General features: G+C 49.4%; 1 protein-coding gene across 1 annotated transcript in view; it reads left to right on the plus strand.

Annotated features, from left to right (window-relative positions):
• The window catches only part of RAB5C (RAB5C, member RAS oncogene family), a 65,502-nt gene that overhangs the window by 12,100 nt on the left and 26,564 nt on the right, over nucleotides 1–26,838 (plus strand). Inside the window, exon 3 of the mRNA XM_086924136.1 lies at nucleotides 2,221–2,314. Within this exon, the coding sequence (XP_086780262.1) occupies nucleotides 2,221–2,314 (94 nt within the window). The remainder of the gene's footprint in view (nucleotides 1–2,220; nucleotides 2,315–26,838) is intronic.

Raw genomic sequence — 26,838 nt, forward strand, 5'->3', positions numbered from 1 at the left:
CATCCTCCTCTGTCTTTCAAAATGATTACAGATGATACAAAACCAGGCTGCTCGCCTGATTGTTCATCTCCCCAGGCGCCAGCATATCACCCTTCTTCTGAAAAAGCTGCATTGGCTCCCGGTTTTCGCTTTTAAGATTGGATGCCTTCTTTTTAAGGCACTCCACGGCAGGAGTCCAGAGTTTAATAATAACATGCTAACTAAATATGTTCCAACGAGCAACCTTCGTTCTGCCCATAAAAATGTTCTACTTATCCCCCGCTTCAGATTTAAACGCACCGGTGGTGCCAGGTTCTCAATCCTAGCCCCAACTTTCTGGAATTCTTTTCCCTCCGATATCCGCTCCTGCACTAACCTTCTCAGCTTTAGAAGCCTTTTAAAGACTTGGCTTTTCCAACAGGCCTTTTGAATCTTTCTCTAGAAGCTTGGATTTTGACCAGATTAGCTCCATGAAACCTCCCCGGTGTACGTGCGCTCTACAAATTCCATCTTAACTTAACATAACATACTGGATCACACCACCTGCAGGCCTCACCCTGGCATGGCTAGAGGTAGAGAGGGCCATTTTTATTAACCTAAACCCCCTTGCACTTCTAACAACAAATAGACTATACCCACATACCTCCCAGATACATTTTTAAAAACACAAAAATCGCACTACTTAAGGTTGATAAACTGGAGAAGAGTATTAAAGGATCTAAACTGGAATACCCCTGGGCCAATAGCAAGATACGGTACACGGGCAAAAGCCTAACCCTAGACACATGGATCAAGAAAGGAATCCTCTTCCCGTACAAACTAGAAAACACCACATACCCAATTACATTTTCAGACCTCCAAGCGAAGTATGGCCTAGTTGACATTGAATTCTACAACTTATTAAAAATTGGAGTGGTCCTTACAAAATCCAAATTATCTACCTCCCAACCATCAATCTCCTTTTTTGTGACAAATATTAACAAACTGGGCCACCAGGTATCGCAGATATACAAACTCCTCTGCCCAAAATCGTCCAAACTTAATGACAAGGTTGTAGCCTATTGGGGGCAACTGCCCCCAGAGCCACAAAAGGAGCAGTAATGGCCCTCACTATGGAGATCCGTCTCCAGTAATAAGATCTCCCCTGTTATCTCCCAAACCAAATACTGTCTACTACACAAGGCATTTTGGACCCCTGCCCGATTATTTGCATTAGGGTTTCGAAATGATGCAACATGCTTGAACTGTAATCGGGAGACAGGGCACTTGGCCCACCTTATCTTTCAGTGTACTTTTCTCAAAACGTTTTGGGACAAACTCTTCACCTTCATAAAGGGTGTGTTCAAATGTAATATGGCCAGAGACTCCTTCAATTTGCCAACGGCCTGTATAAGCACAAACTTGAGAAATGAATCTGACAAAGACCTACTTGACCTGTTACTAACCTTAGCAGTGAAAATGGTTCTTGCCAACTGGAAGGTCACGAGTAAGACGTCGTACAAGAGCTGGTTAAACTGGATCATCCATCTCAGAGGTGCAGACAACATAGCATTACAAAGCTCTCCATGGAGACCGTCATCCAGGACACTATGGAACTCTTTAGACTCGTTTCTAAAGTCTTATGAACCTCCATGAACAAAGAGCTCACCATAGTGTCTTATCCGGGGACATTACTGTCGATCCAGCTGTATAATTGTATTCAAGTGAAATGTTCATGGTTACAGGCGCTAGACTGTCATGTTATGTTAAGTTGCAATTATCGGGCACCCTTGTGCAAACATAAACATAGATATGCACAAGCTTTGTTATAGCTCGCCCAGCCGTGGCTCTTCCATTTCTTCTCTTCATCTTTCCTTTTTCCTTACCTCTGCCTGTCTTTTTTTCCTTCTATCATATGTCGCCTGGGTTAGGATCGCGTTATCCATAAAGGCTCATTATTCTCACGCTATGTACGCACATGTAAAATTTTGCCTGGGATACCCATGCCTACCCTGATATACACGTTCTGTACACCTTGTAAAAATCATAAAGTCATATATATGCTATTTATAGTAGTTGTATTGCCAAACCACTTGTATTGTAGACGACACTGAACGTCCTTGTTGTAATGTGCAGCGAAGTTGTTCCCCATGAAGGGTTTCACTTCATGGCTGGGTTTCTAGCTTATGCCATGTATCTCTGTTTATGAACATCATTTTTTAGGCTATTGATGGATGCTTTACCGTACCTCTTTTTTTGCAGGAAGCTCAGGCATACGCAGATGACAACAGCCTGCTGTTCATGGAAACCTCGGCAAAGACCGCAATGAATGTGAATGAAATCTTTATGGCGATAGGTAACAATGTTTTTCTACTTTTGCACAGTAACTTTACTTAAGAATCTTCTATGAGGTTCGTTCTTTTTGAGAGGTAAAAACGTTGGCATTTGATAACTGTCAGTTTAAACAAAATGAAATTGTAACTGCAGATGAAAAAGTGCTTTTGGGGGCTTTGTAATAGCTATCCGAAAAAAAAGTTTATAACTATACTCTCACCATTTTATCATTGCTTGGTTCATTAAGCAAATTATGTATGCTCATCAAAGTTATTATCTAAATGTAATATTGAAATCTTTTCAGTATGAATTATCTTTAGGTTTGCTGGCTACTGTTGTAGGGGTATTGCTGTTTTAGTTTAGTTATATTATAGTGGGGCTATTGGCGAGGTACGTCGGGCCCATTGGGACGAGAAGGAGGAACTCTTCAAATCCCCATGAGGAGTAGAAAGTCACCAAGTTGTCCAGGAGGGTAAATTAGTTTAAAAAAACTTGATCAGATGTACCTTCGACACAGCTGCCAGGGGCAAAAATGCAAGTGTACTGCTGCGTATACATTGGTTACCCAGATCTGTCTTTAATCCAGAGGTGAAGCAGACACTCCTTCATGTCCCTTCTGATCAACATCTGTTTAGTCTCCAAGTGGACCAAACATTAGGAAAAATGAAGGGCACAGGTTGCCAAATCAATGGAGGCGCTTCAAACCCCCACTCCTCATGATTCCTTTTGGCGCCCCACATACAAATAGGGTAATAAAACACCTCCATCAGATGACTCTACCTCTTCTATAGGCAACAGCTTCACACCTCACCACCAAGGAGATATTTACAAAGGCACTTATAGAGGGATTAATTCCAATGGGCGTGATAGAGGTGTTTCCCCTCACACCACATCCTCCACTTATGAACAGTGACTCCTTTTTCTTTCCCACCGACAATTTAACAGCTGTCTGGGGACAACTACAACTTTTCTTCTTTGTTTGGAAAACCGTAACAAACCAGTGGGTGTTGGATATCACCCGACATGGTTATTGTCTGGACCTCATCAAAACACCTCCACACATCCCACCTTGCAGGCACGTACTTTCCAAACAAAACCAAACTTTGCTCAAACAAGAAGTACAGACTCTTACAACAAGCATTTGCAATGCAATAGGTCTCGCATTAGGAAAGTTTGAGGTATTGGTATTGTAAATTAATTTTTTTAATTTTTGTGTTGGTTTTGAAAATAGAGAAATTACCAGCTTTGTCATTTACAATGCCAATAGTTATAACTTTCGCAAATGTGACACCTATAGCATTTGTAATGCAATGTTTTATTTACGTGACTTAGATGTATTGATATTACAAATAACAATGGCTTTACATTTTTTTAAATAATTGATACTTAAATTAAAGTTATTGTAATGTATAATGGCAATAGCTGAGACTTTTGTAAATAACTTTTATGAAGATTATGTTCAGTGTATTTTATTGTGACGAAAATCCAAGAACAGAAGTGAAATATTAACATCTTTTTGTGACATTTGTAATAAAGCTTGAAACATTGAGAGAACATATTTGAGGGAGTGAGGGCGATGGAGGGAGTGAGGGCGATGGAGGGAGTGAGGGCGATGGAGGGAGTGAGGGCGATGGAGGGAGTGAGGGCGATGTGTGTTTCTGTGTGTGTGTCCTGGGATACCGACTGGCGAAAAGATAAATTGTGCGGAAATGGGGAAATACTGACAGACCAAGAGTGCACAGCTGGGCAAAGGAAATGTAGAGGTGTTGAGCCCTGGAAAAACTGGTGTACAAAGGCTGGGGATGCCCCAGGAATTTGTGAAGATATGGGATGTCTGGGGCGTGGGGGAATGCGAGTGAACGCAGCTGAGGTAGGAGCAGACCAAGAAGGGATGGGGGGTGGATGAACACGCAGATGACCAGAGATGTGTGCTGGGGGAAGAACACGCAGATGAACGGAGATGTGTGCTGGGGGAAGATAGTGCACAGTTGGTCCCAGACAGGCAGGGGGTGTTAATTAAGTCCCTTGTGAGGAAGAGCCTGTTGAGGTCACTCAGTGTGGCATCCCATGGGAGGGAAGAAAACACAGGAACATTATTGATTGCAATTAACCCCCTCCCCCATTCTGCATGTCCCCTCCCCAATCTCTCCCTGCCCCCTGTGGCTTCTGCTTCACAAAGGAAGAAAGACAAAAGCAAGAGTGTTTGAGGGGGCAAGGGGTGCGCTTTACAGATGGGTGCAGTAAAGGGTGAGCGCTCGGAATAAGTGAACGAGAAGGGAATCTGGTGAGAAAGGGGGGACACAGGAGGGGCACAAGAAACAGAACTAGAAAATAGGATTTAAAGTGTGAAACGGTATAACATAAAGGAAGGGAAAGAGAAACACAGTAGTAAGCAAACAGATAAACTGACACAGAACGAAATAGAATGAGAGAATGGATGAAGACAGGTGACGAGAAATATAAATAGTTTGAGACAAACACAGAGGAGGAAACAATGTCAAGAGAAGTAGAGACGGAGGAAGGAACAGAAGGGGATCGACTGAAAACGAGAACGCTACGAGCAAAACAGTTTAAGTAAATATCTTAAAAGAAATGTAAATCAGTGTGACTATACACAGAACGACGGGTGGGGGAGGATGGAGACTGCGCACACGAGTGAGGGTGCAGGACATGGCTGATGGAAACATCTATTATATCAAGTAAAACCTCCAACAAAATTTTGTTGAAAATGTGCAAAAGGATGTATTGATAAAGTGCCATGCAGAGGGTGGATAATCATAGAAGACATTATAAATTAAGTGTAGTCCATAATACCAATTTGGCGTTCAGTGAAATTTGTTTGCAGAGAACTTCAACAAATCCTTGCTGTGTTGTTGTGAATGCATGTAATTTGCATTTGTATAGCGCGTTATCACCAACGGTCTCCAAGCGCTGCATGTAGCCTGTGATGTAATGAATTTACCAGAGTTTGCAGCCCCCTCCACTCTCCCTCCTCCACACGCTAAGCGTGCTTGCCTACTGGAATGGGAAAAAAATCAGGAAATCAGAGAGAAATAGTATAAAGTATGTCTATATCGATTTATGTCATAACTTTTATGCTTCACCGGATAGAAGACAATTACCAAAATGCCTTTACAACCTAGAAGGTAGTAACTAGGGCAGGGAGGCACGGGAGGCAGAGGTCCATGGGAGAAAAAAGACACAGCACAGATGCACAGGAGACGGATGGATTAGAAACATGGGAGGCAGAGACAGATCGATGAAGGAAAGAGAAGCATAGGGGGCAGAGGAGCACGGGAGCCAGATATTCACGGGAGAAAGGGAAGCACAGCAGAGATGCACCGGCGGCAGATGGTAGAAAGAGAAGCATGGGAGGCAGATCAAAAACGGAAAGAGAAGCACAGATGGCAGTAAGGCAGAGATTCATGAGCGAGAAAACAACACTGAAGAGAAGCACAGGAGACGGGTGGAAGAGAATGAAATGAAATTAAATGAAATGAATGAGACTTATATAGCGCACGACATTACCCTGGGGCATCTCAGCGCTTGCTTAGGGAACCCGTCCTGGTATTCCCCTGTGAGATACCCTGGCAGGGTATCCACAAGGTGAAAGCCAGGCATCCCACCGCGAGGGGGCGTTGTGGAGATTAAACAAGCTATTGCCCAGAGTCGCAGAGTGTGAACCCGTGAGTCGAGAAGGCACCGGAGCGAGAATTAAGGAGTCCGTGGAATTTTTGAGCCCAAGACCCGCCGAGGCGGGGAATTGAACCCTGGTCCCGGGCCAAACTCAAGCTCCAGGTCTGCCACCTCTAACCCCTGAGCCACACTTCTCCACAGAGAAACACGGGAAACAAAGACCGATCGATGAAGGAAAGAGAAGCCTAGGGAGCAGAGGAGCACGGGTGGCAGAGATTCATGGGAGAGAAAGAAACAAGGCAGAGATGCACAGGAGACTGTTCGTGTGCTAAACTGAAAACTAGACTTAAACAAGCTCTTGGCATTGCTGTGTGGAGGGGGGTGGGGGGTGAGGGGGGAAATGCAAGACACAGCCTGTCGGGCGTGAAGTGTGAAGCAGGGGGTGGGGGAGCGGATCCCTTTGAAGTGAAGCTCTCGGAGGCGGGCGGGAGCAAATGGCAAGCGCGTGCATGAGCACATGCACTCGACGAAATCCACAATGGTTTAGCCCTTGGGTTGCCCCCAATACTCTAGTCTATTTATTCCTTGCGGAATATAATAGACGAGACCTAAAAAGGAGTCATAGAGCCTGTTACTCTAGAACAGGGTTAAGGAGTATACTCTCTAGACTTCCGCATTCCCAAAAAAGACTGTTTATTCCGGCCCATTTTAGACCTCAGACCGTTAAATCTTTATATCCTCTCAGGGCACAGGTAACACTTCAGGATGCGATTGCTCTATTACAACAGGGCTACTTGTGTGCACTGGACATAAAGGACACTTACTTTCACATCCCAAATACATCCAGCTCACTGAAAATACCCAGGTTCGTCATAGCAGGAACACATCAGTTCAAAGTGCGTCCATTCGGAGTCACTACAGCACCCTGGGTCTTTAGCAAATGTCTAGCGGTAGTTGCAGCAGATTTGTACAGATAAAGCATTCATGTCTTCCCGTATCTGGGTGATTGGCTGATCAGAGCCAGTACACTTCAGTTGTGTCTGCAACACTCTTAAGACCCCTTTAAAACTTCTACATCTATTGGTGTTTACAATCAACATACAAAAGTCACACCTTCAGCCTTCACAGATTCAGCCTTATCTAGGAGCTATTCTCAACACACAACTGGGATTAGCCTACCCAAATACAGTCAGGATTCACAACATCATAGCGCTGCTACATCAATTTCACCCAAATCAATACAGTCCGACTAGTTCAGCGACTTTTAGGCATGATGGCCTCTTGTATTGCAATAGTGCCACATGCAAGACTACATTTGCGTCTGCTGCAGGAATGTCTGTCATGTGGTCAATTACAAGATCTAGTGTTGATTGACAGCAGCACACATCACTGTCTGCATTGGTGGAATACACAAAACCTAACAAAGGGGCTGCTGCTCTTCGACCCTGTTCAGGTCATTCTCACGGCGGATGCAGACCTCACAGAATGGGGTGCATACCTACAGAATCTCACAGTTTAGGGTCTCTGATACACCAAACACCAGAGTCTCCACATCAACTGCCAAGTGCTACAGGCATTTAACCTAACATTAAAATCATTTGTAGTCCACCTGAAAGGCTAAGTAGTCTTGGTTCGAAAGCACAACAGCCATGTGCTATTTACAAAAATGGTGGGGGGGCACGGCACGCCCTACCTTCAATTATCATGCATATCTCAGGTGATTTAGCATTGGGCAATATGTCATAACATTCACCTGTTACCGGAAAACCTCCGAGGGATGGACAAAGAGTTCACAGACTACCTCAGCAGGATGCAGTAACAAATCCACGAGTGGGAACTCCAGAGTCCTTCTCCCATACTTCCACAAGTGGGGGTTTCCACAGAAAGACCAATTTGCACCAGCAGACAACACAAATGCCCAAACTTTGCCTCTAGACTCCCCCTCTCCGTATCGAAGGGCAATGGTCTATTGATGAACTGGTCAGGGATATTTGCCTTGTCTTTTTGACCTCTTCCGTTTGTGGTTTGGAGGCTCAGGCAAACCTCTCACTCTGGTAGCTCCCATATGGGCTTAACGCCACACGAGAAGCTTCCTCTCAATCCGGATCTTCTCACTCAGGCAACATAATCCAAAGGATCTCAACCTTACAATTTGGGTCATGAGGTCATAGAATTCGGTTACCTAAATCTCTCACCAGAATGTGTGACCATTCTCTAAGAAGCCTGTAAACCCACTACCAGAGCGTGTTACGCTACGAAGTGGAAAAAATTTGTTTTCTACTGCTGTGGTAAACACATTGACCCGTTTGATGCTACTGTTCAAAAAATTGTCTGCTATCTACTGCATTTGCAGACTTCTGGACTAGCGTACACTTCAATACACCTGCATGTAGCTACAGTAGCTGCCTACCTGCAAAAGAGACCACATTTATCATTGTTGAAGATACCAGTTTTTAAGGCCTTCATGGAAGGCCTTAAAAGAGTCATTTCACCCAAGTTTCCCCCTGCACCTTCTTGGAATCTCACCGTGGTACTTACCAGACATACTTGGTCCACCATTCGAACTCTTGTATAATTGCCCTCTCCAATTCCTATCTTGGAAGGTAGCTTTTTTAGTAGCCATCACTTCCCTTAGACGTGTCAGTGAGCTCCAGACACTAACCTTGGAAGAACCCTTCTTCCAGCTACACAGAGCTAGGGTATTCCTTCTAACTAACCCAAAATTCCTTCCAAAGGTAGTTTCTACTTTTCACATAAATCAATCAGTTGAATTGCCGGTCTTCTTTCCACTACCTGATTCAGTTGCAGAAAGGGCCCTTTATTCATTAGATGTGAGAAGATCTTTAATATACTATATTGACAGAACTAAAGAGTTTTGTAAAACCAAACAACTTTGAGGCTTTTTCGCTCCCCAACATAGGAAATCCCTATCAAAATCAGTTATTTCTAGATGGAAAATTAAATGCATTTGTATCTCATAGCTGGGCCTGTTTGTCCTTTATTGCCCTAGACCGTTGTATTCCAAACTAGGGGACGTGAAAGTCCATGCTATAAATAAAGGTGCCTTTAAGTTTTGTATTTATCTTGTCACGTTTGTTGTTCAAAGACAGAGGTCAAATGTTAGGCTATGTCTTCTGACAAATTGTTGCTTATTTTTTCAACCTGGGGATTGGTGTTAACAAACTCCTCTCGCTATGCAGTCAGAGAAAGAAAAGTGAATTGTGACAATCTTGCTGGGGTACAGAGTGTATGAAAGGAAAGGCTGTAGGATGTCACTTTTTGTAACAAGAAACGAAATGTAAATATATGTAAACTAACTGTACAGGTTCAGCAGTTAGGAAAGCAAAAATTAAGCACTTTTTGTAATTCTGAAGTGTGATGGAAGCAAAGATTTTAATAGGATCAAAACAGAGCAAGACACTTTACTTAGTGATGCTTAAATGATAGATATTCACATAATCCGGTTTTCCACACATAATCAATTGTTTGCAATATAATTTTATCCGTGGAAATTTAGTGCCCATTTCAGTGGAAAATGTGCTGTCTATAAATGACAGTGCTGTGGCACATGATTTAGTTACATTAAAAAAATGCCTGCCTCATGTCGATTAAAGCTTGGTGTATCATGAAAGTTTGTTGATCCTAAAAGTGGGCTGTGGTTCTAAAATATTTAGTAAGCACTAGCCTAGACAGTTTGGAGCCAAACGAAGGGGAAGTGGGAGAACTGACCAGAGCCAGTTTAGGGTTAAACCAAGAGGTGGAATCCCACACGCAGGCTGCCATTGCTTATAAAAGTGGCACCCTCCGAACCTCCCATCACTGCACTCTCAAACCTGTCGATGCCAAAGGAAGAACTGGATCTTCTTATCTTGAACCCAGTGTCCCAGAAATGACTCCAGTGTCAGTTGACTGGCCTATTGGTGCTGCAGGGTCAGAAGAAGCTGCCAGGGGCCCTCCCTGCAACTCCCAAGCTGGCCAGCACGAACTGTACCTGCCTGAAACCTGCTACTGTCCTCTGTTAGAGTGAATCCTGAGCCCCAAGAGGTGCCTCCCCAGGTCCTGGACCCAAGGTTGGTGGATGAATGTACTCTTCCCACCCTGTAAACGTCAAGAACCGGGCTTCTCGCAACCGCAAGTAGACTCTCTGCGACAGCAACGACTGGTAGTGTTTCCCGTAAGCGAGAAGCTCCTACGGTGACCGGCTCTTCGCGCTGACAGATGACCTTCTCACGACTCTCTCCCTCGCTGAGGTTCCTCACATGGAACTTGACCATGTGAGAAAGTAAACTTTCTACCGGCTTGAACTTGGTCCCTCTATCTGACACATGCTGAATCATGGCCGTCCTAACCTTGTGACTTTGTGCAAATGTAATATTCATTTCAGTTTGATAATGTGTTATCTGTAATGGCAGTGCGTTGCCACCCCATGCATATTCCACTTAACACCACTCCATTCCACACCACTCAGTGCTGCTGCGCTCTACACTAATCCACTCTACAGTCCCTGCACTTTACTCTGCACTCTACAACAATGTGCTCTGTGCCTCTCTACTCTTCTGCGCACCACTGTAATTTATGCCAATGCACTCTACACCCATCTTTGCCACTTGACTCTACACCACACCAGTCTACTCTGAACAATGCACCGTACTCTGTATCTCTCCACCCTACTGTGCACCACTCCAGTCTACGTCACTTCACTCTACTCTGAAACAATCCACTCTACGCCACTCTCCTCTAAAAACACTTCACTCTTTGCCAATATACTTTGCATGACTTCACTCTGTACCACTATACACTACTCTGCAGTACTCCACGCGACTGCAGTTTACGCCACTCTGCAACACTACTCCAGGTCACTCTACACCATTGCACTCTGTGCTACTCTACCCAGCTCACTGGTTATCATTTGAAAGCAATCTCAGCACATTTTCCTTCCCAAAAGCTAGTAAATCTCCATATCTTTCATATTGTGGCCGACCAGAGTCCTGTATATAATACTCTGCATTACAATTTCCCTTCTTGTTTGTATGGAACACTCCTCTCCTGGACTGGGAATCAGTACCAACCTAAAAAAGCCATCAGATTCTCACCCACCTGCATACCCCCTCTGCATTACAATTTCCCTTCTTGTTTGTATGGAGCACTCCTCTCCTGGACTGGGAATCAGTACCAACCTCAAAAAGCCATCAGATTCTCACCCACCTGCATACACCCACCATCTAAGGTTGCTTAGCACTGGTTTTTTAGGTCTCGCCTGGCGAAAGCAGTGCATGCATTGCTCTCGCCAAAGAGGACCTTTTGCGAACAATTCAGCCAAAGCTGAATGCACGCGCTTACCGATGGACAGAAATGGCTGCTCTCGCCATTCACAATGGTAAACATGCAGACATAGGGACAAAAAAAAGCACGTGAATGTGGACAGCCAGACGCCATCTTTGTGCACACGTGCATGCATTTTTTTGTCCCTACGTGTGCATGACAGCGTGCATCCACCACTCGACCTCAGGAGCTGGCGCGAGGCTTCCTGCGAGCATTGTTTGGTTGACGGTGAGGTGGTGCAGGTGGTTATTTTGAGTTGCTAGATGCTGGCAGACCCTAGCGGATCATTCAGTGTATCCTACTGAATTAAACAGATGCACCGCTAACGCTCAGTTGTGGCACCGCCCCTCTCGCATTCAGTGCCATGGCGTCGTTTTCCCTCTGAAGAGGAACGGAAACGTAACGTCATTCCGGTTTCTTTTCAACTGGTTACAGTCGTGGTGCAGATCATGGGAACTCAAATGCTCATTTTACCTCCTCTCTCTCACACCCCCTCTCCCTCTTTCCCTCTCTCGCGCTGACGCTTTCTCTCTCCCCTGGCTGCTGCTGCGTCACAGCGTCTCTCACACACCGCTGCCAGAATGAATAGGGGATGACATAACCCCCCTCGAGCTCCTGCCAGCAGAGGTTTCCACCTGACTAGTACGTCAAGGCATGGAAAGCAAAGTGCAACAGTCTGTGTGAAAAGAAGCGCGTCCCACACAATGGTGTTTGTGGGCTTGCAATGCAAAAGCTTTCTAGACTTATGCGTTAAACATATTTTCTAGTGGAGACGGCACCTGAGAGGTAACTTCCTCATTTATCAATAGGACTTGTTTTCTTTTAGCAGGGCCCCTGGTTTATTCAAAGAAGTAAGCAGAAGCAGAATAAGATTGCATTATTTTTTTGTTGTTCTGCACAGTTTTGAATCCGCTTTTTCTTTAGGTGTTTTATACAGCTGCTTCAAAGCACAACTTCCAAAATATAGGCCATGAGAGGGACTGCATCCTCCATTAATAGTGCTAATACGACCATGAGCTCCAGCAAAACTCCGATGCAATCGAAATTGGCAAACATTATTATAAAGTGACAATCACTTGTATCTAGTAATCCTATTTCCCTTCCTACTGCTGCATCGCATCACAATCTTTAGTCTCTGGCTTCACCCCCACCAATCCTAATCTCTCCTTACCATTCAAAATTTATGGAATTTTTGAAAGGGGTGTTAAAAATTTAAGTTTTACTTTTTAACTTCCATTGATAGACAGCGAAAACAAATGAGTGGAATTATACCAACATTAGCATGAAACTAGAATTTTACTCACTTTGCAAAGTCGTGCCTTTGCTTGGTGTAATCCATTTAGTAGTTTTTGAGATATTACTGTTTGAAAAAGGTGAAAGATCGACATTGCTGAGTTAAAATATAGGGCTGTATGGAGAGATTTTTTGACTTGCAAATAACTGTGTTGCCCTTTGGCAAATTTGAACAAAAATTGGCAGATACGTAGCATGCTTAGGTTAATTTAGATATTTAGTCAAATATTTGTACAACTCCATTGGATAGCAAAGTTTTGCAGCGTGAATCTTTCTGGATTCACTATGCTGTGCATATTCCGCGGTCTTGTGGTTGGGTCCGGATTCGTAGTCTTTTCTTTGTTTTTTGTAGCCCTTGTGGGCGTCGGCGTCACACCTCCTCGGTGCATTTCCGGTGACGTCGGCATGCTTCCTGCGGAAGCTCCCACTCTTGGGCGCCATCTTCAGATTCTTTTTTCCGCGGTCGGGTCTGGATCGTTCCCGTTTGGGCGCCAGACATTTTTGGAGAAAGTACTAAAAAGACTGGAAGTTGGAGAAGATATTGGAAAAAGACGACCAGAGAAGACTTCGCAGGACACTGACGAAGAGGAGAGAAGGTGAAAACTTCGACGATCGTCGACGTCCACGCGCTCAGTGAGGCCTGAACGCACGAGGATGGACAACACGCCGTTCAAGTTCTGCCCGAACTGCAGACACAAGTACGCACAGAAAGACCAGCACCCGGTTTGCAACCTCTGCCTACCGGTAGAACACAGAAGCGAGGACTGCAACGCCTGCGCCGTCTTTGCCCAGAAGACCCTCCGAGTGAGGAAGAGACAGAGGGTAGCACACGCCGCCCTCGGAGGAAAATCCCCGACACCATCGCTGTGCGAGCTGGGGATGTCCTCAGAGGAGGAGGACAACGCTGCCGCAGAAGACGACGGCTACACGGTCGTAGAGACAGATTACAAGAAGACACCTGATAAGGTAGGAGACTCGACGTCCCATAAGAACACCAGAGACCCTGAGTCTCGAAAGCTCGAGGCAAAGAGCCCGAAGGCACCGACGCAGCGACATCTGCCGTCCGCGACCACAAGCAGGCCCGGCGGATCCTCAGAGAAGGAGTCCCTGGCGCCGAAGGCTGTTGACCAGCAGAAAGCGTCAAAGATCGTCGCCGAAAAGGACCGATCGACGTCGAGGGAGAAAGACCCTAAAGCCTCGGCAACGTCCAAGGACCCGAAACTCAGTTCGGCGTCCAAGCCGTCGACGCCGAAGATCTCGACGCCGAGCCAGGCGCCGAAGAGAGGAGCCGAGCGTTCCGAAGCCGAGAACGCGGCCGAGGTAGAAAGGAAGAGACGCCGGCTGGAAGCCGAGATGGCGAGCCTCTTGCAGCGAAGGAAGGAGGTCGCCGCCGAGATGAGTGCGTTCACAATTCCACACAAGACCAAGCACGACGTGCTAGATCTGGTCGAGGAGGAAGAGGAACATGTCGACGACCATGTGCCTAGCGACGAGATGGTCGACGACCGGGAAGCTGAAGAGAATCCCTACGAGGATTACAGCTACGAGGGCGAAGAGAGCAGTAGAGTGGACGACGAGTCGGTCACCTCTGATCCACGCGAGGAGGACTACCTAGATGTCGACACCGAGAGCCCGGAGGAGGCGGTCGACTCGTACCCCTCGAGACCCTCGCCGCCCGACGACATCGGGGCATACAACTCGGCGATACAATCTGCCGCGACTGCATTCAAGTTGAAACTCGACGAGGAAAAGCAGAAAGCAGACTTCCTGCTAGAGACTTTGCTCCCAACGCAAACAAGAAGCCAGTTCCTCCCAATGCTCGAGAGCGTCTTGGCGCAGGGAAAGGAAGCGTTCAAGGAGCCCGCTACATGCAAGGCAGTAACTCCCGTATGGCTAATTCCAACGCCCTGCTAAACAGGCACGTGTACCAAATCATGGAGGGACTGGGGCACTTGGTGAAGGACCTACCCCAAGAGGCCAGGCAGAAGGCCGAAAAATTGGTAGAAGAAGGGAAGAACGCGGCAAATTCTTGCCTTAAGATGGCCCTGGACGGAGCAGACACCGCCAGAAGGCTAATGATGATGGGTGTCACGGAGAGGAGACACGCCTGGCTCAGGATCTCGGGGTTCAAACCCGAGGTGCAACACAGTATCCTGAACACACCGTTCAACGGCGAAACACTTTTCGGAGCAACGGTTGACGACAAACTATGCCAACTCAAAAAGGATAACGAGACTGCTGGATCCATGGGGGCTTTGCAGTTCAGAGGCAACAGAAGAGGCACCCCGGCACGGAGGCCCGGCGGCAGAGGTGGAATCCAGCCAGGTACATCGCACCAGGCCTTCCAGCAGACGCACCAGGCAGACTCGCAGGCTCAGCAAGGTCACCAGAAGCAGTCCTGGCAATACCAACCAAGGGGTCCTTTCGAGGGAGAAATGGACGTGGCCAGAATAGAAGAGGGGGCCAGCAGCCCGCCTCGAAGTGACTTCACACTCCCCCGGGTGCCCGACCACAGAAAAGATCCCAGGGGGCACCGCGTACAAAGGGGTCTGGACAATCTAATGACCTACAACCACATGACACCAGTGGGAGGAAGACTAAAGTTCTATCTCCAGGAATGGAGAGAAATAACATCAGACAAATGGATCCTAAACATCATTCAATTCGGATACTGCTTGGAGTTGGAGAAAAAGCCAACAAACAGAAAACCAAGGGGGAAGCCACCAGCAAAAGAACAGCTGGCGAGAATTCAGGAAGAAGTGCAAGAACTTCTACAAAAAAAGGCCATAGAAAGAGTTCCCTTCAGGGAGAGGAACAAGGGAATATACTCAACGTACTTCCTAGTACCAAAGGTCGACGACAAAATGAGACCCATCCTAGACCTAAGGTTCCTCAACAAATTCATAAAAACACAAAAGTTCAAAATGACCTCCTGGCAGGAGGTGCTGCCACAGTTGCAGGTCGGAGACTTCATGGTCAAAATAGACCTCAAGGACGCCTACTTACACATACCGATGAACGACAAACACAAGCATATGCTCAGGTTCGCTATCGGAGGAGGCCACTACCAGTTCACAACACTGGCCTTCGGACTAAAATCAGCACCGAGGGTATTCACGAAGTGCCTCGCGGCAGTCGCAGCGCACTTACGAAGACAGGGGATACACGTATACCCTTACCTCGACGACTGGCTAGTAAAAGCAAGCTCGTACCACAAGTGCAAGCAGCATGCGCATACAGTGACAAGAACACTCATACACTTGGGGTTCTCCGTGCATTGGAAGAAATCAATGGAGCCGGAGCAAGTGAAGATCTTCCTGGGGGCACAGATCAACACCGTACAGGGCAAGGTCTTCCCCAGCGAAAGGAGAGCGAGGGCACTGGTCAAGGAGACTCGCCTATACCGGAAGGGGCAAGCTCGGACAGTGAGGACTGCGAGCAAGATCATGGGAATGATGGCATCATGCATCCACCTAGTGCCGAATGTGCGGCTCCACAAGAGACCCATGCAAGAATGGCTGCAGGAACAATGGTCACAGGCTTCGGGCAGTTGGGAGGATCTTGTGGTAGTGACGCACGCAGTGCAGAAGGAGATGGCATGGTGGACCCTGGAGAACATAACAAGGGGGCAGCCACTTACACTCCCAACTCCGACAGTGACCATCACCACGGACGCATCCCTGAAGGAATGGGGCGCTCACATGGAGGAACTCAAAGTGAGGGGCCTGTGGACGCCAGCAGATGCAACAAAACACATCAATTACCTAGAACTAAAGACAATCTTCCTGGCACTGAAAGCCTTCCAGACAAGACTGTACAGGCAGAGGGTGTTGCTACAGACAGACAACACCACGGCGATGTTCTACGTCAACAAACAGGGTGGAACACAGTCGTCGACGCTTTCGACGCTGGCACAGGAGATATGGAGGTGGGCCATCCCTCTCCAGATAGACCTGATAGCCATACACCTACCAGGCAAGGAGAACATTCAAGTAGACTGGCTGAGCAGACAGACCTCGGCATCCCACGAGTGGGAACTCAATGCTCAGGAGACGAGGAGGCTGTTCAACAGGTGGGGGACACCACAAGTGGACCTGTTTGCAACACGCCAGAATGCGAAATGCCGACACTTCGCATCCAGACAACACGAAGAAGGGTCCCTTGGGAATGCCCTATGGATAGATTGGTCCGGGAAATTTGCATACGCTTTTCCCCCGATACCGCTGATTCACAGAGTGCTGAGCAAGTGCAGGGCGAGCACCATGACCCTGATACTGGTCGCGCCGCAGTGGGCGAGGCAGACTTGGTACTCGCAGATCATGGAGATGGCGCAGTGTGCGCCCCACAGATTCAGCAGGAGAAAGGACCTGCTCTCCATGCAGAACGGAGAGGTGCTGCACCCAGAACCGGAGAGCATGAGCCTAGTAGCATGGCTCCTGAGGACATCGAATTCGCACACTTAAAACTGCCAGAGAGCACCCTCAGGGTTCTTCGGGAGGCACGAAGGCCCAGCACAAGGAAGTGCTATGTCGCAAAGTGGAAAAGGTTCACGATGTGGTGCAGGAGGGAGAGACTTCACAATAAAATGAAGATGGACTCCACGGTACTGAAGTACCTGACACACTTGCTGGACAAAAAGCTCAGCTCGTCCTCCTTGAGGGTTCACCTGGCGGCTATAGTGGCATACACAAGGGGTGAGATGGGCAGAAGATTCTTCACATCACAAGTGGTAAAGAGGTTCCTCGAAGGAGCAAAAAGGATTGCACCACCCAAGCGGGTGCCACCACCGGCATGGAACTTAAACGTGGTCCTGACGGAACTCATGAAGGAGCCCTTCGAGCCACTTCACAAGGCCTCTTTGAAGATGCTAACTATGAAAACTGCTTTCCTGGTGGCAATTACATCCTTACGCAGAGTGAGCGAACTGCAAGCATTGACGCTACAGGAGCCCTACTTACAAATACACAATGACAGGGTGGTGATGAGGACCGACCCACATTTCATGCCGAAGGTGGTGTCCAGGTTCCACATGAACCAGTCCATTCAGATACCGAGTTTTTTCCAAAAACCAACCACTAGCGCAGAGCGGGCTCTGCATACCCTGGCCGCCAGAAGGGCGGTCATGCATTACATCGAAAGGACAAAAGGACACAGGAAAACGAAAGTTCTTTGTGTCGTTCGCCAACAGTCACATGGGCAAAGCAGTCACTAAAAACACTATTGCGCGATGGATCGCGCAAACAATCCAGCTCTGCCACAAAAGGGCAGGAGAAGAACTGGCAGAGGGAGCACGCGCCCACTCCACTAGGAAGAAAGGGGCTACAATAGCCTTCCTGGCCAATACACCCATAAAAGACATATGCCTGGCGGCAACATGGGCTTCGGTGCACACATTCACGAAGCACTATTGCGTGGATGTTCAGATGAACAAGGAAGCACAAGTCGGGCAAAGGGTGCTCCAGCATATATTCAGAAACCAGAGCTCATCTTCCACCCAGCCACCACGGAAGTGAGAAACCGCTACGAAATCTATGCACAGCATAGTGAATCCAGAAAGATTCACGCTGCAAAACGAATAGTTTCTTACCTGTCGGTGTAGTTTTGCAGCTTGAAGATCTTTCTGGATTCACTAGCGAACCCACCCACCTCCGCCAGAAAGATGAGGCTGGAGAGAAAAGAGGTGGTCAAAAAAAAAAAAAAAGAAAACAAAGAAGGGAGAGAAGTAAGAGACTTTTAAGGACAAAGCGGTAAAAAATTCTCACCTTAAATAGAACATGGCCATTGCTTCGGAAACGAGAGAAACACTGAAAAAAGAATCCGAAGATGGCGCCCAAGAGTGGGAGCTTCCGCAGGAAGCATGCCGACGTCACCGGAAATGCACCGAGGAGGTGTGACGCCGACGCCCACAAGGGCTACAAAAAAAAAAAAAAAAACAAAGAAAAGACTACGAATCCGGACCCAACCACAAGACCGCGGAATATGCACAGCATAGTGAATCCAGAAAGATCTTCAAGCTGCAAAACTACACCGACAGGTAAGAAACTATTCGTTCCAAGGGGGTTGGTGAAGGAACATATTCATTTGCTAATTGTTGTGGCACTCTGAGTAATCCACATGAAATGTGGCAGGCATTTACCATGTTTAGTCTTGGTTGGGTGTAGCACGTTTCATGGGAGGGCAAAGTTAAACAAGCATTTACAATGCAATAGGTCTCACTTTACGCGAGTTTGAGCTATTAGCATTGTAAATGACAATGGCTTTTATTTATATTTTGGTTTTTAAAACCTAAATAAAAGGCGTCATTTACAATGCTAATAGCTTAAACTCACAAAAGCGAGACCTATTGCATTGCAAATCCTTTCACATAGTCTGGGATATCCATTTGTTGTTGGAGCATTATGTTTACTTTTCATTTATTTATTTTATCATTTATTTTGCTTCTTTTGTATTGACACGCATCACAGACACAGGCTTATCCACTATTGTGGTATATTTCATATATTCACCTGCTTGAATCATTCCCCTGTCTTCGAGATGGGAGTCCCACAGTAAGATAATCATTCAGTTATTTACAATTGCCATAGACTACAATGGCAATCGGCCATAAATTTAATAACCTATCTTTTCTTTTTAAAAAAGGACCAAATTCCAAGTACAGCCAATCAGCTGTCGGCACCCTCTAGAACAATCCTAGCAGAGGCAGTTTCCTTCAGATTTTCAATGCACGTCGTGGATGAAGGGAGTCTTTCTGAGTTCCACTCAGTTTTCTTCAGTCTCAACTGGATTTTCAACTAGAGTAACCAGCTTTATAATAATAATAATAAAGGGCGTTTATAAAGCTCACAGCTACTTCAAATGAGGTGTCCTGGCGCTAAAGCAGAGGACATCAGAGCAAAGAGACTGAGCTGCTAATCCCTATGCTTGAAAAGCCAGGTTTTCAGTGTCTTTCTGAACTCCAGCTCAGAGTTCAGCATGCGTAGTTGGAGAGGCAAGTCATTCTACAGTTTGGTGGTTCCCACCAGGAACGATCTACCCCACCAAGTCTGGCTTTGGAATAGCAAGGGACAGTGAGGTAGCATCTTTGGTTGGATCTCAAAAACATCTCCTGCTGGTAAGGGAGTTTTCTCTTCCTCTGGTAGCTAGGGCCCCTGCCTTGGTAGGCCCAGAAAGCAATAGTAAGAGCCTTGAATTCAATTCTCTTGGCGACTGGTAGTCAATGGAGTTGTTTGAGATGTGGAGAGATGATGGTGCAGTGGCTTTACCATCATGTCTGATAAAGGCCTTTACCGCCCGTGTAAGACCTGTGGCAGGAAAAGAGTTCATATGGATGATCCACACAAGGGATTGTATATGCTGCCTTCATCTCAAACATGAGGTAAGACCGTACAAGATTTGTCGCACTTTTTCCTCAAAAACTCTGCAGGATAGAAAAAACAGATTACTATTATGACTCTAGATGACTAAACAACAGAGAACGTAGTCAGAAGAGGAGAGCAATGGGTCTTCCAGGCCTCACAAGAGCGCCAGGTCTCAAGAAGGTACCTCTGGTGAGGGTAGCAAACATCTCAAACCCTCCCATGAGAGTAAACACTCAAAGGAGAAAACATCTAAAGTCTTCTCAGATCCTGCTTTGTCTTTACCTTCTACGCCTTCCAGAAGGAAAAAAAGGCCGCCCTCGAGTCAAAAAGTACCACTGTCTCATCGGCGGCAGCAGGAACAACTGTAGCTATCACCGGTCCCATACTGTCGATGAGAATCTCTAAAAGACAATCGACTATGAGCATACAGCTCATGACAGCATCGTCGACTGACAGTGCAGACGGCCATCATTACATTGATGAAGACCCGGCCGACTAAGCTTCCACCGACGTTGGTACAGTTGACGAAATAACTATTGCTGTCCATACTGTCAACAAAGTAATTTCCAATACCGATGACTACAATACCGTAGACGCCAGTAAACATCGCTAAGGTTACCAAAACATTCCTTCGGCTGCAGTTAGCTTCACCCAGCAAGGTGTCACCCTTAGCGCTTTCTCATTTGCTGGATTCGTAGGACTCCGAGGATGGTGGAATATATGGTGTAGCTCATAGCTCTTGGAGCTACATGTTAAATGTCAGGAAGAAGACTTTGACTATGAGGATGCACACCAGTATTATCGGAAAACTATTACTCCCCGTCACTATTAAGAACCTAATGGCTTTCTTCCTGAGCCTAGTCCTAGAGACATGTGACAACTACTGCCTTCTCTCATCCAGGATCTTCAGGCGATGCTGGCAGATTACAGGCAGAGATTTCCTTCTCGGGGTGACTGACAGGAACCATCTCCTCCTCAGTCAGAGCCGCCAACGTACACCAATATTGCCACCACCTACAACACCTAAGATCACGCCCCGCCCACTGATCACTGTGCCTCTCACAGAAGGTCCGTCTTCCTCAAAGAGGAAAGAGAAGAAGGTGCAATACCGGATCTGCTACCTTCGCTGGATCCTGGGGATGACTAGAATATCCCCTGTTGGACAGGCCACGTGACGGGCCGCTCTCCCCCGGCTCGACCAAGCCCGAGCCAGTCATACAAGCACCACACCCCACCATTGCACGTCCTACGTCCCCTCAGGGACACCTGCCCCCGAGCATGATAACCTCGTGGGTCCGATCCACGGCCGACCCACGCGCCCAGCCCGGGCCGCCATCTTGGACACTTCGCCACGAGGCCGCCTGGCCCCCGATCGACCTCAACCCTGGGCCTAGCCCGGCCTCAGACATTCCGGCACCACCCTCCACCCAGGAGGTGAGCGAGCTACTTGGCCAGTCAATGGGAGAAAGAGGTGTCGATGGTTCTCCCCCGGCCAGTGCCGCTCGCCCATCGCCTCCCCGGGCGCTGGCTCCACCCCCCTGCTGGGTGTCTGGACTCCCTCATCCCGGACCTCCCGACCTCCAAGTGCGAGGGTCCGGACATCAAAGCACGCCAGCCCTATAACTGGGGCAGCTCCAGAACAGGAAGGCAGTTGTATCTTGGAGTCGAGAGACGAAAGAAGAACTCATCCTGGACGGACTACTGGCGCTGCCGTAGCTCTGTCCTGTGCACCATCATCCTGCCTGGTGGCGCTGCCACAGCCGTCGTAACCTTCATCCTTCACCGTCGTCCGGATCTGCTGGCGAGGCCGCGGACCGTTGTAACTGTCATCTGCATCGGGACCTGCTTGGCTTCTCCACGGCCCGTCGACCATCCTTCATCCATCTCGGGACCTGCTTGGCTTCTCCACGGCCCGTCGACCATCCTTCATCCATCTCGGGACCTGCTTGGCTCCTCCACGGCCCGATCCGCAACCACGCCGAGCTCGAGGATTGAGAGCTATTGAACTCATTGGTAACTAAGACTGTCCCGCTACCCTTTTCCTCAACCAGAGATCAGAACCGAGGGGACCCCTGAGTCCAGACCTCCTTGTATTATATCTACGTAACCTAAGAAGTGCATATAAAGTCTCGTTAACCTTCAATCTTGTGTGGTGTCCGTCTGTGGGGGGGAAGTTACTTATCTGTACAGTCGTTGGAGACGGCTCTCCCTGGAGACCTCTCCCCGTAATCTCGGCCGACCCTCCCGGTCCGTCTAACATTGGTGGCCAGCGGCGCGATCCGAATCACCGCATAACGTACAGAGAGTAGCTCACCCCACAACGAACAACAATGTCGACTAAAGAGAGCGGATCAACTGAGAAGTTCCAAATGGAAAAGCTAGAGGAATACAGCCATCGTGAACTAAAGCAGTTCTGCATCGAACTAGGTATCGCTACCACCGGACTAAGTACCAAGGACGATTTTAAGCATGCCCTAGAATCTTGGGCAGAGACCGGGGATGTCGAAGCCCCGGAGCAAAGCACCGCGAAAAAGACCAACACGGCCCCTGAAGAGCAAAGAACGGGTCTCTCGCAAGACGAGATCCAAGAAAGAGAAAAAGCCCGACTACACGAACTTGAAATGGCCCGACTCAAGATGGACATAGAACTCAAATTGGCCGAGCAAAAAATAAACTTAGAGCACCTTCGCCTCCGAGAAGAAAGAGAGGAGAAACAGAGGCAAAGGGAGCTCGAGGAAAAAAGACTAACGTACGAGCACGAGCGGAACCTAGCCGAGATCAACCTGCGCAAACAGAATAAAGAATTAGGGGTGCCCGACAGACCGTCCACCCCCGGGACCACGGACAAAAAAGTGCACATCCCCAAGGATGTGGTCCGAGAATATTTTCGAGAAGACGACATCCAGCAATGGTTTAAAGCATATGAAATCGCGATGACTGCGCACCGGATCGATAGAGCCGACTGGGGAGCCGGCCTATGGGGCAAATTCCTCAATGAGGGCCGCGATACACTGTTACAGCTCCCAGACCACCAGATGACCTCCTACGACCATATGAAAGCGGCCCTCCTCACTCGCTATGGCCTCACGCCCGAGATGTACCGTCAGAGGTTCCGAGACTGCACACGCATTCCAGGTACAACTTGGGTGGACTATGTAACGTACTTTAGCCGAGCCTTCGAAGGCTGGATCAGAGGGAACAACGTCACGACCTACGAGCAGTTGTTCAATCTGATGGTATGGGAGCATCTGTCCAACAACTGCTTCATTGAACTACGCCAACACCTCCTCGACAGCAAGTTAACCGATCCCCGGCAGCTCGCAGCCGAAGCTGACCGGTGGGAGATCACCCGAGTAGGCCGGAATGGGTCCTACGAGCAGAACAGGAACAACAATGGTCACCACCGATCCAGAGGAGGAGGAGGGGGCCAAGGACGAGGAAGAGACAACACTCCGGCCGCCCCCACTACCAGCACCACCCCCCCGGCCAACCGGGGCAGCACCCCGGCGCGACCGGGATACAGAGCCAATGTTACATGTCACCGATGCCAACGAGTCGGCCACTATGCAAATGACCCAAGCTGCCCGCAGTATCAGAGCCCAAGACCCCGCCAGGTGACCGCCACGGCACTAGGGGAAGAACAGATCTCCGAGGAACAAGAAACAGACGAGCAAGAGTATCAAGGGTGGGAGCCAGCCGCCATGACTCTCGCGTGCTTAGGGGGAAGAGACATGGTCCCGCGGGTCCCCCTACCCGCTAACACCCAGAAGTACGGCCAATGGGTGAGCATCAATGGACAACGGGCCGAAGCCCTTCGAGACACCGGGGCCAGTGTGACAGCCGTCCGCTGTCATCTGGTGACCCCAGAGCAATATCTACCGAACATTCTCTGCCCTGTACGATCAGCCGACAACTCGGAGAGTCTGTGTCGGATGGCCTGCGTCCCCTTTGAATGGGGAGGGGTCTCCGGCATGTTGAAAGTAACGGTCCGAGACGACGCCCCCGTGGACTGCCTCCTCGGAAATGACCTGGAAAGCTCCCCGTGGGCAGCCGTGGAGCGAAAAGAACACTTGGGGATGTTGGGCGTCCCAGACTGGGCGTGCGTCACCACCCGGTCTATGGCCGCCCGTGCCAACCATCACCCGGAAGAACCAGAATGGCCGGCGCCTCCGCCTCCGGTCGCCCCCGCCGAGACCCCCGACCAGTGCATCCCCCTCGAACCTGCTCAACCTTCCGACCTTGCTAATCTCGACCAGTGGGCTCAAGGAGGGGGACCCACACAAGAACAATTTCGTCAGGAGCAGAAGACCTGTCCCTCCCTTGAGGGACTCCGACAACAAGCGCTCGCCCAAAGCGCAGGGGATACCTCCGGAGCTCATTGGGTCTACTGGGACAATGACCTACTGTACAGCGAGCAACGAATCGCCGAGCTGGGGGCCAACCGAGTACTAGTGGTGCCACTCCGCTTTAGAGACTTCCTGCTAAATCTGGCCCACGATGTCCCCCTGGCAGGGCACCTGGGACAAGATAAAACCTACAGCCGCCTAGTGACCCACTTCTTCTGGCCAAAAATGAGAAACGATGTGCACCAGCATTGCCGATCTTGCCCCACGTGCCAAGCCAGTGGGAAGAGCGGCCGCAAATTAAAGGCCCCCCTGCAACCCTTTCCCGTAGTCACAACCCCATTTGAGAGGGTCGGAATAGACATTGTGGGACCCCTAGACCCACGTACAAGACAAGGCCATCGCTTCATCCTAGTACTAGTGGACCACGCCACCCGCTACCCTGAGGCTATTCCTCTCCGGACCGTCACAGCCCCAGTGGTCGGCAGGGCCCTGATGGGGATCTTCTCCCGTGTGGGGTTCCCCCGAGAAGTCGTCAGTGACAGAGGCACGAACTTTATTTCCAAATACATGAAGTCCCTCTGGCAACAGTGTGGAGTCACCTACCGCTTCACGACCCCCTATCACCCCCAAGGAAACGGACTGGTTGAACGGTTCAATCGCACACTAAAAGGGATGATCGGGGGATTGGAAGAACCCCTCCGTCGCCAGTGGGACGTGCTGCTGCCGTGCCTCCTCTTCGCCTACCGGGAGGTCCCACAGAAGTCCCTAGGCTTCAGCCCATTCGAGCTGCTCTATGGGCACCCAGTACGGGGGCCACTCAGCCTGATCAAAGAAGGCTGGGAGTTGCCTCCGGCCAAGAGTCCTCCAGATGTCTTCCGGTACCTCCTCACCCTCCGCAACCAGTCCCAGCGGTTCAGAGACCTAGCGAAAGCCAACCTAGAGGCCAGTCAAGAGGACATGAAGAGATGGTATGACCAGAACGCCTCATCTATTGAATTCGAGCCGGGGCAACAGGTCTGGGTAATGTCCCCCACAGAACCGTGCGCTCTCCAAGACAAATGGACGGGACCCTTCAAGGTAATCGAGCGCAAGGGACCCGCCACCTATCTGATCGATATGGAGTCCGCCCGGAATCCGCTCCGAGTCCTCCACACCAACAGACTGAAACCCCACTTTGCACGAACAGAACTCAGCCTCTTGATGGCCACAGACAACGGGGTTGAGGACGACTCCGAGCCTCTCCCTGACCTCTTGCGGACCCAGGAGCAAGACGGCTCCGTGGATGGGGTCCGACTCTCGGAGACCCTCACCCAGGAACAACGCCAAGAGTGCCAAGCCCTCCTATCACGATTTGCCAGCCTGTTCTCCCTCACCCCAGGTGTCACTTCCTGGTGTGTGCACGAGGTGAACACCGAAGGCCTTGATCAACCGGTGGCCTTCATCAGCCGGAGACTCCTACCACGGGAGCAACGCTGGAGCACCATAGAGAGGGAAGCCTTCGCTGTGGTATGGGCCCTCAAGAAGCTCCGACCCTACCTTTTTGGCACCCACTTCCGGGTGCAGACTGACCACCGACCCCTGCAGTGGTTGATGCATATGCGGGGGGAAAACCCAAAACTGCTACGCTGGTCCATCTCCTTGCAAGGTATGGACTTTACCGTTGAACACCGGCCTGGGTCTGACCACGCCAACGCGGATGGCCTGTCCCGGTTTTTCCGCCTCGACGAAGAGAGTCCCCAAGAGGATGGGTAACTCTCCCCGCCTTCAGCTGGGGGGGACGCATGTTGGACAGGCCACGTGACGGGCCGCTCTCCCCCGGCTCGACCAAGCCCGAGCCAGTCATACAAGCACCACACCCCACCATTGCACGTCCTACGTCCCCTCAGGGACACCTGCCCCCGAGCATGATAACCTCGTGGGTCCGATCCACGGCCGACCCACGCGCCCAGCCCGGGCCGCCATCTTGGACACTTCGCCACGAGGCCGCCTGGCCCCCGATCGACCTCAACCCTGGGCCTAGCCCGGCCTCAGACATTCCGGCACCACCCTCCACCCAGGAGGTGAGCGAGCTACTTGGCCAGTCAATGGGAGAAAGAGGTGTCGATGGTTCTCCCCCGGCCAGTGCCGCTCGCCCATCGCCTCCCCGGGCGCTGGCTCCACCCCCCTGCTGGGTGTCTGGACTCCCTCATCCCGGACCTCCCGACCTCCAAGTGCGAGGGTCCGGACATCAAAGCACGCCAGCCCTATAACTGGGGCAGCTCCAGAACAGGAAGGCAGTTGTATCTTGGAGTCGAGAGACGAAAGAAGAACTCATCCTGGACGGACTACTGGCGCTGCCGTAGCTCTGTCCTGTGCACCATCATCCTGCCTGGTGGCGCTGCCACAGCCGTCGTAACCTTCATCCTTCACCGTCGTCCGGATCTGCTGGCGAGGCCGCGGACCGTTGTAACTGTCATCTGCATCGGGACCTGCTTGGCTTCTCCACGGCCCGTCGACCATCCTTCATCCATCTCGGGACCTGCTTGGCTTCTCCACGGCCCGTCGACCATCCTTCATCCATCTCGGGACCTGCTTGGCTCCTCCACGGCCCG

Source organism: Lissotriton vulgaris, chromosome 5 (assembly GCF_964263255.1).
Source record: "Lissotriton vulgaris chromosome 5, aLisVul1.2, whole genome shotgun sequence".
NCBI lineage: Eukaryota > Metazoa > Chordata > Amphibia > Caudata > Salamandridae > Lissotriton > Lissotriton vulgaris.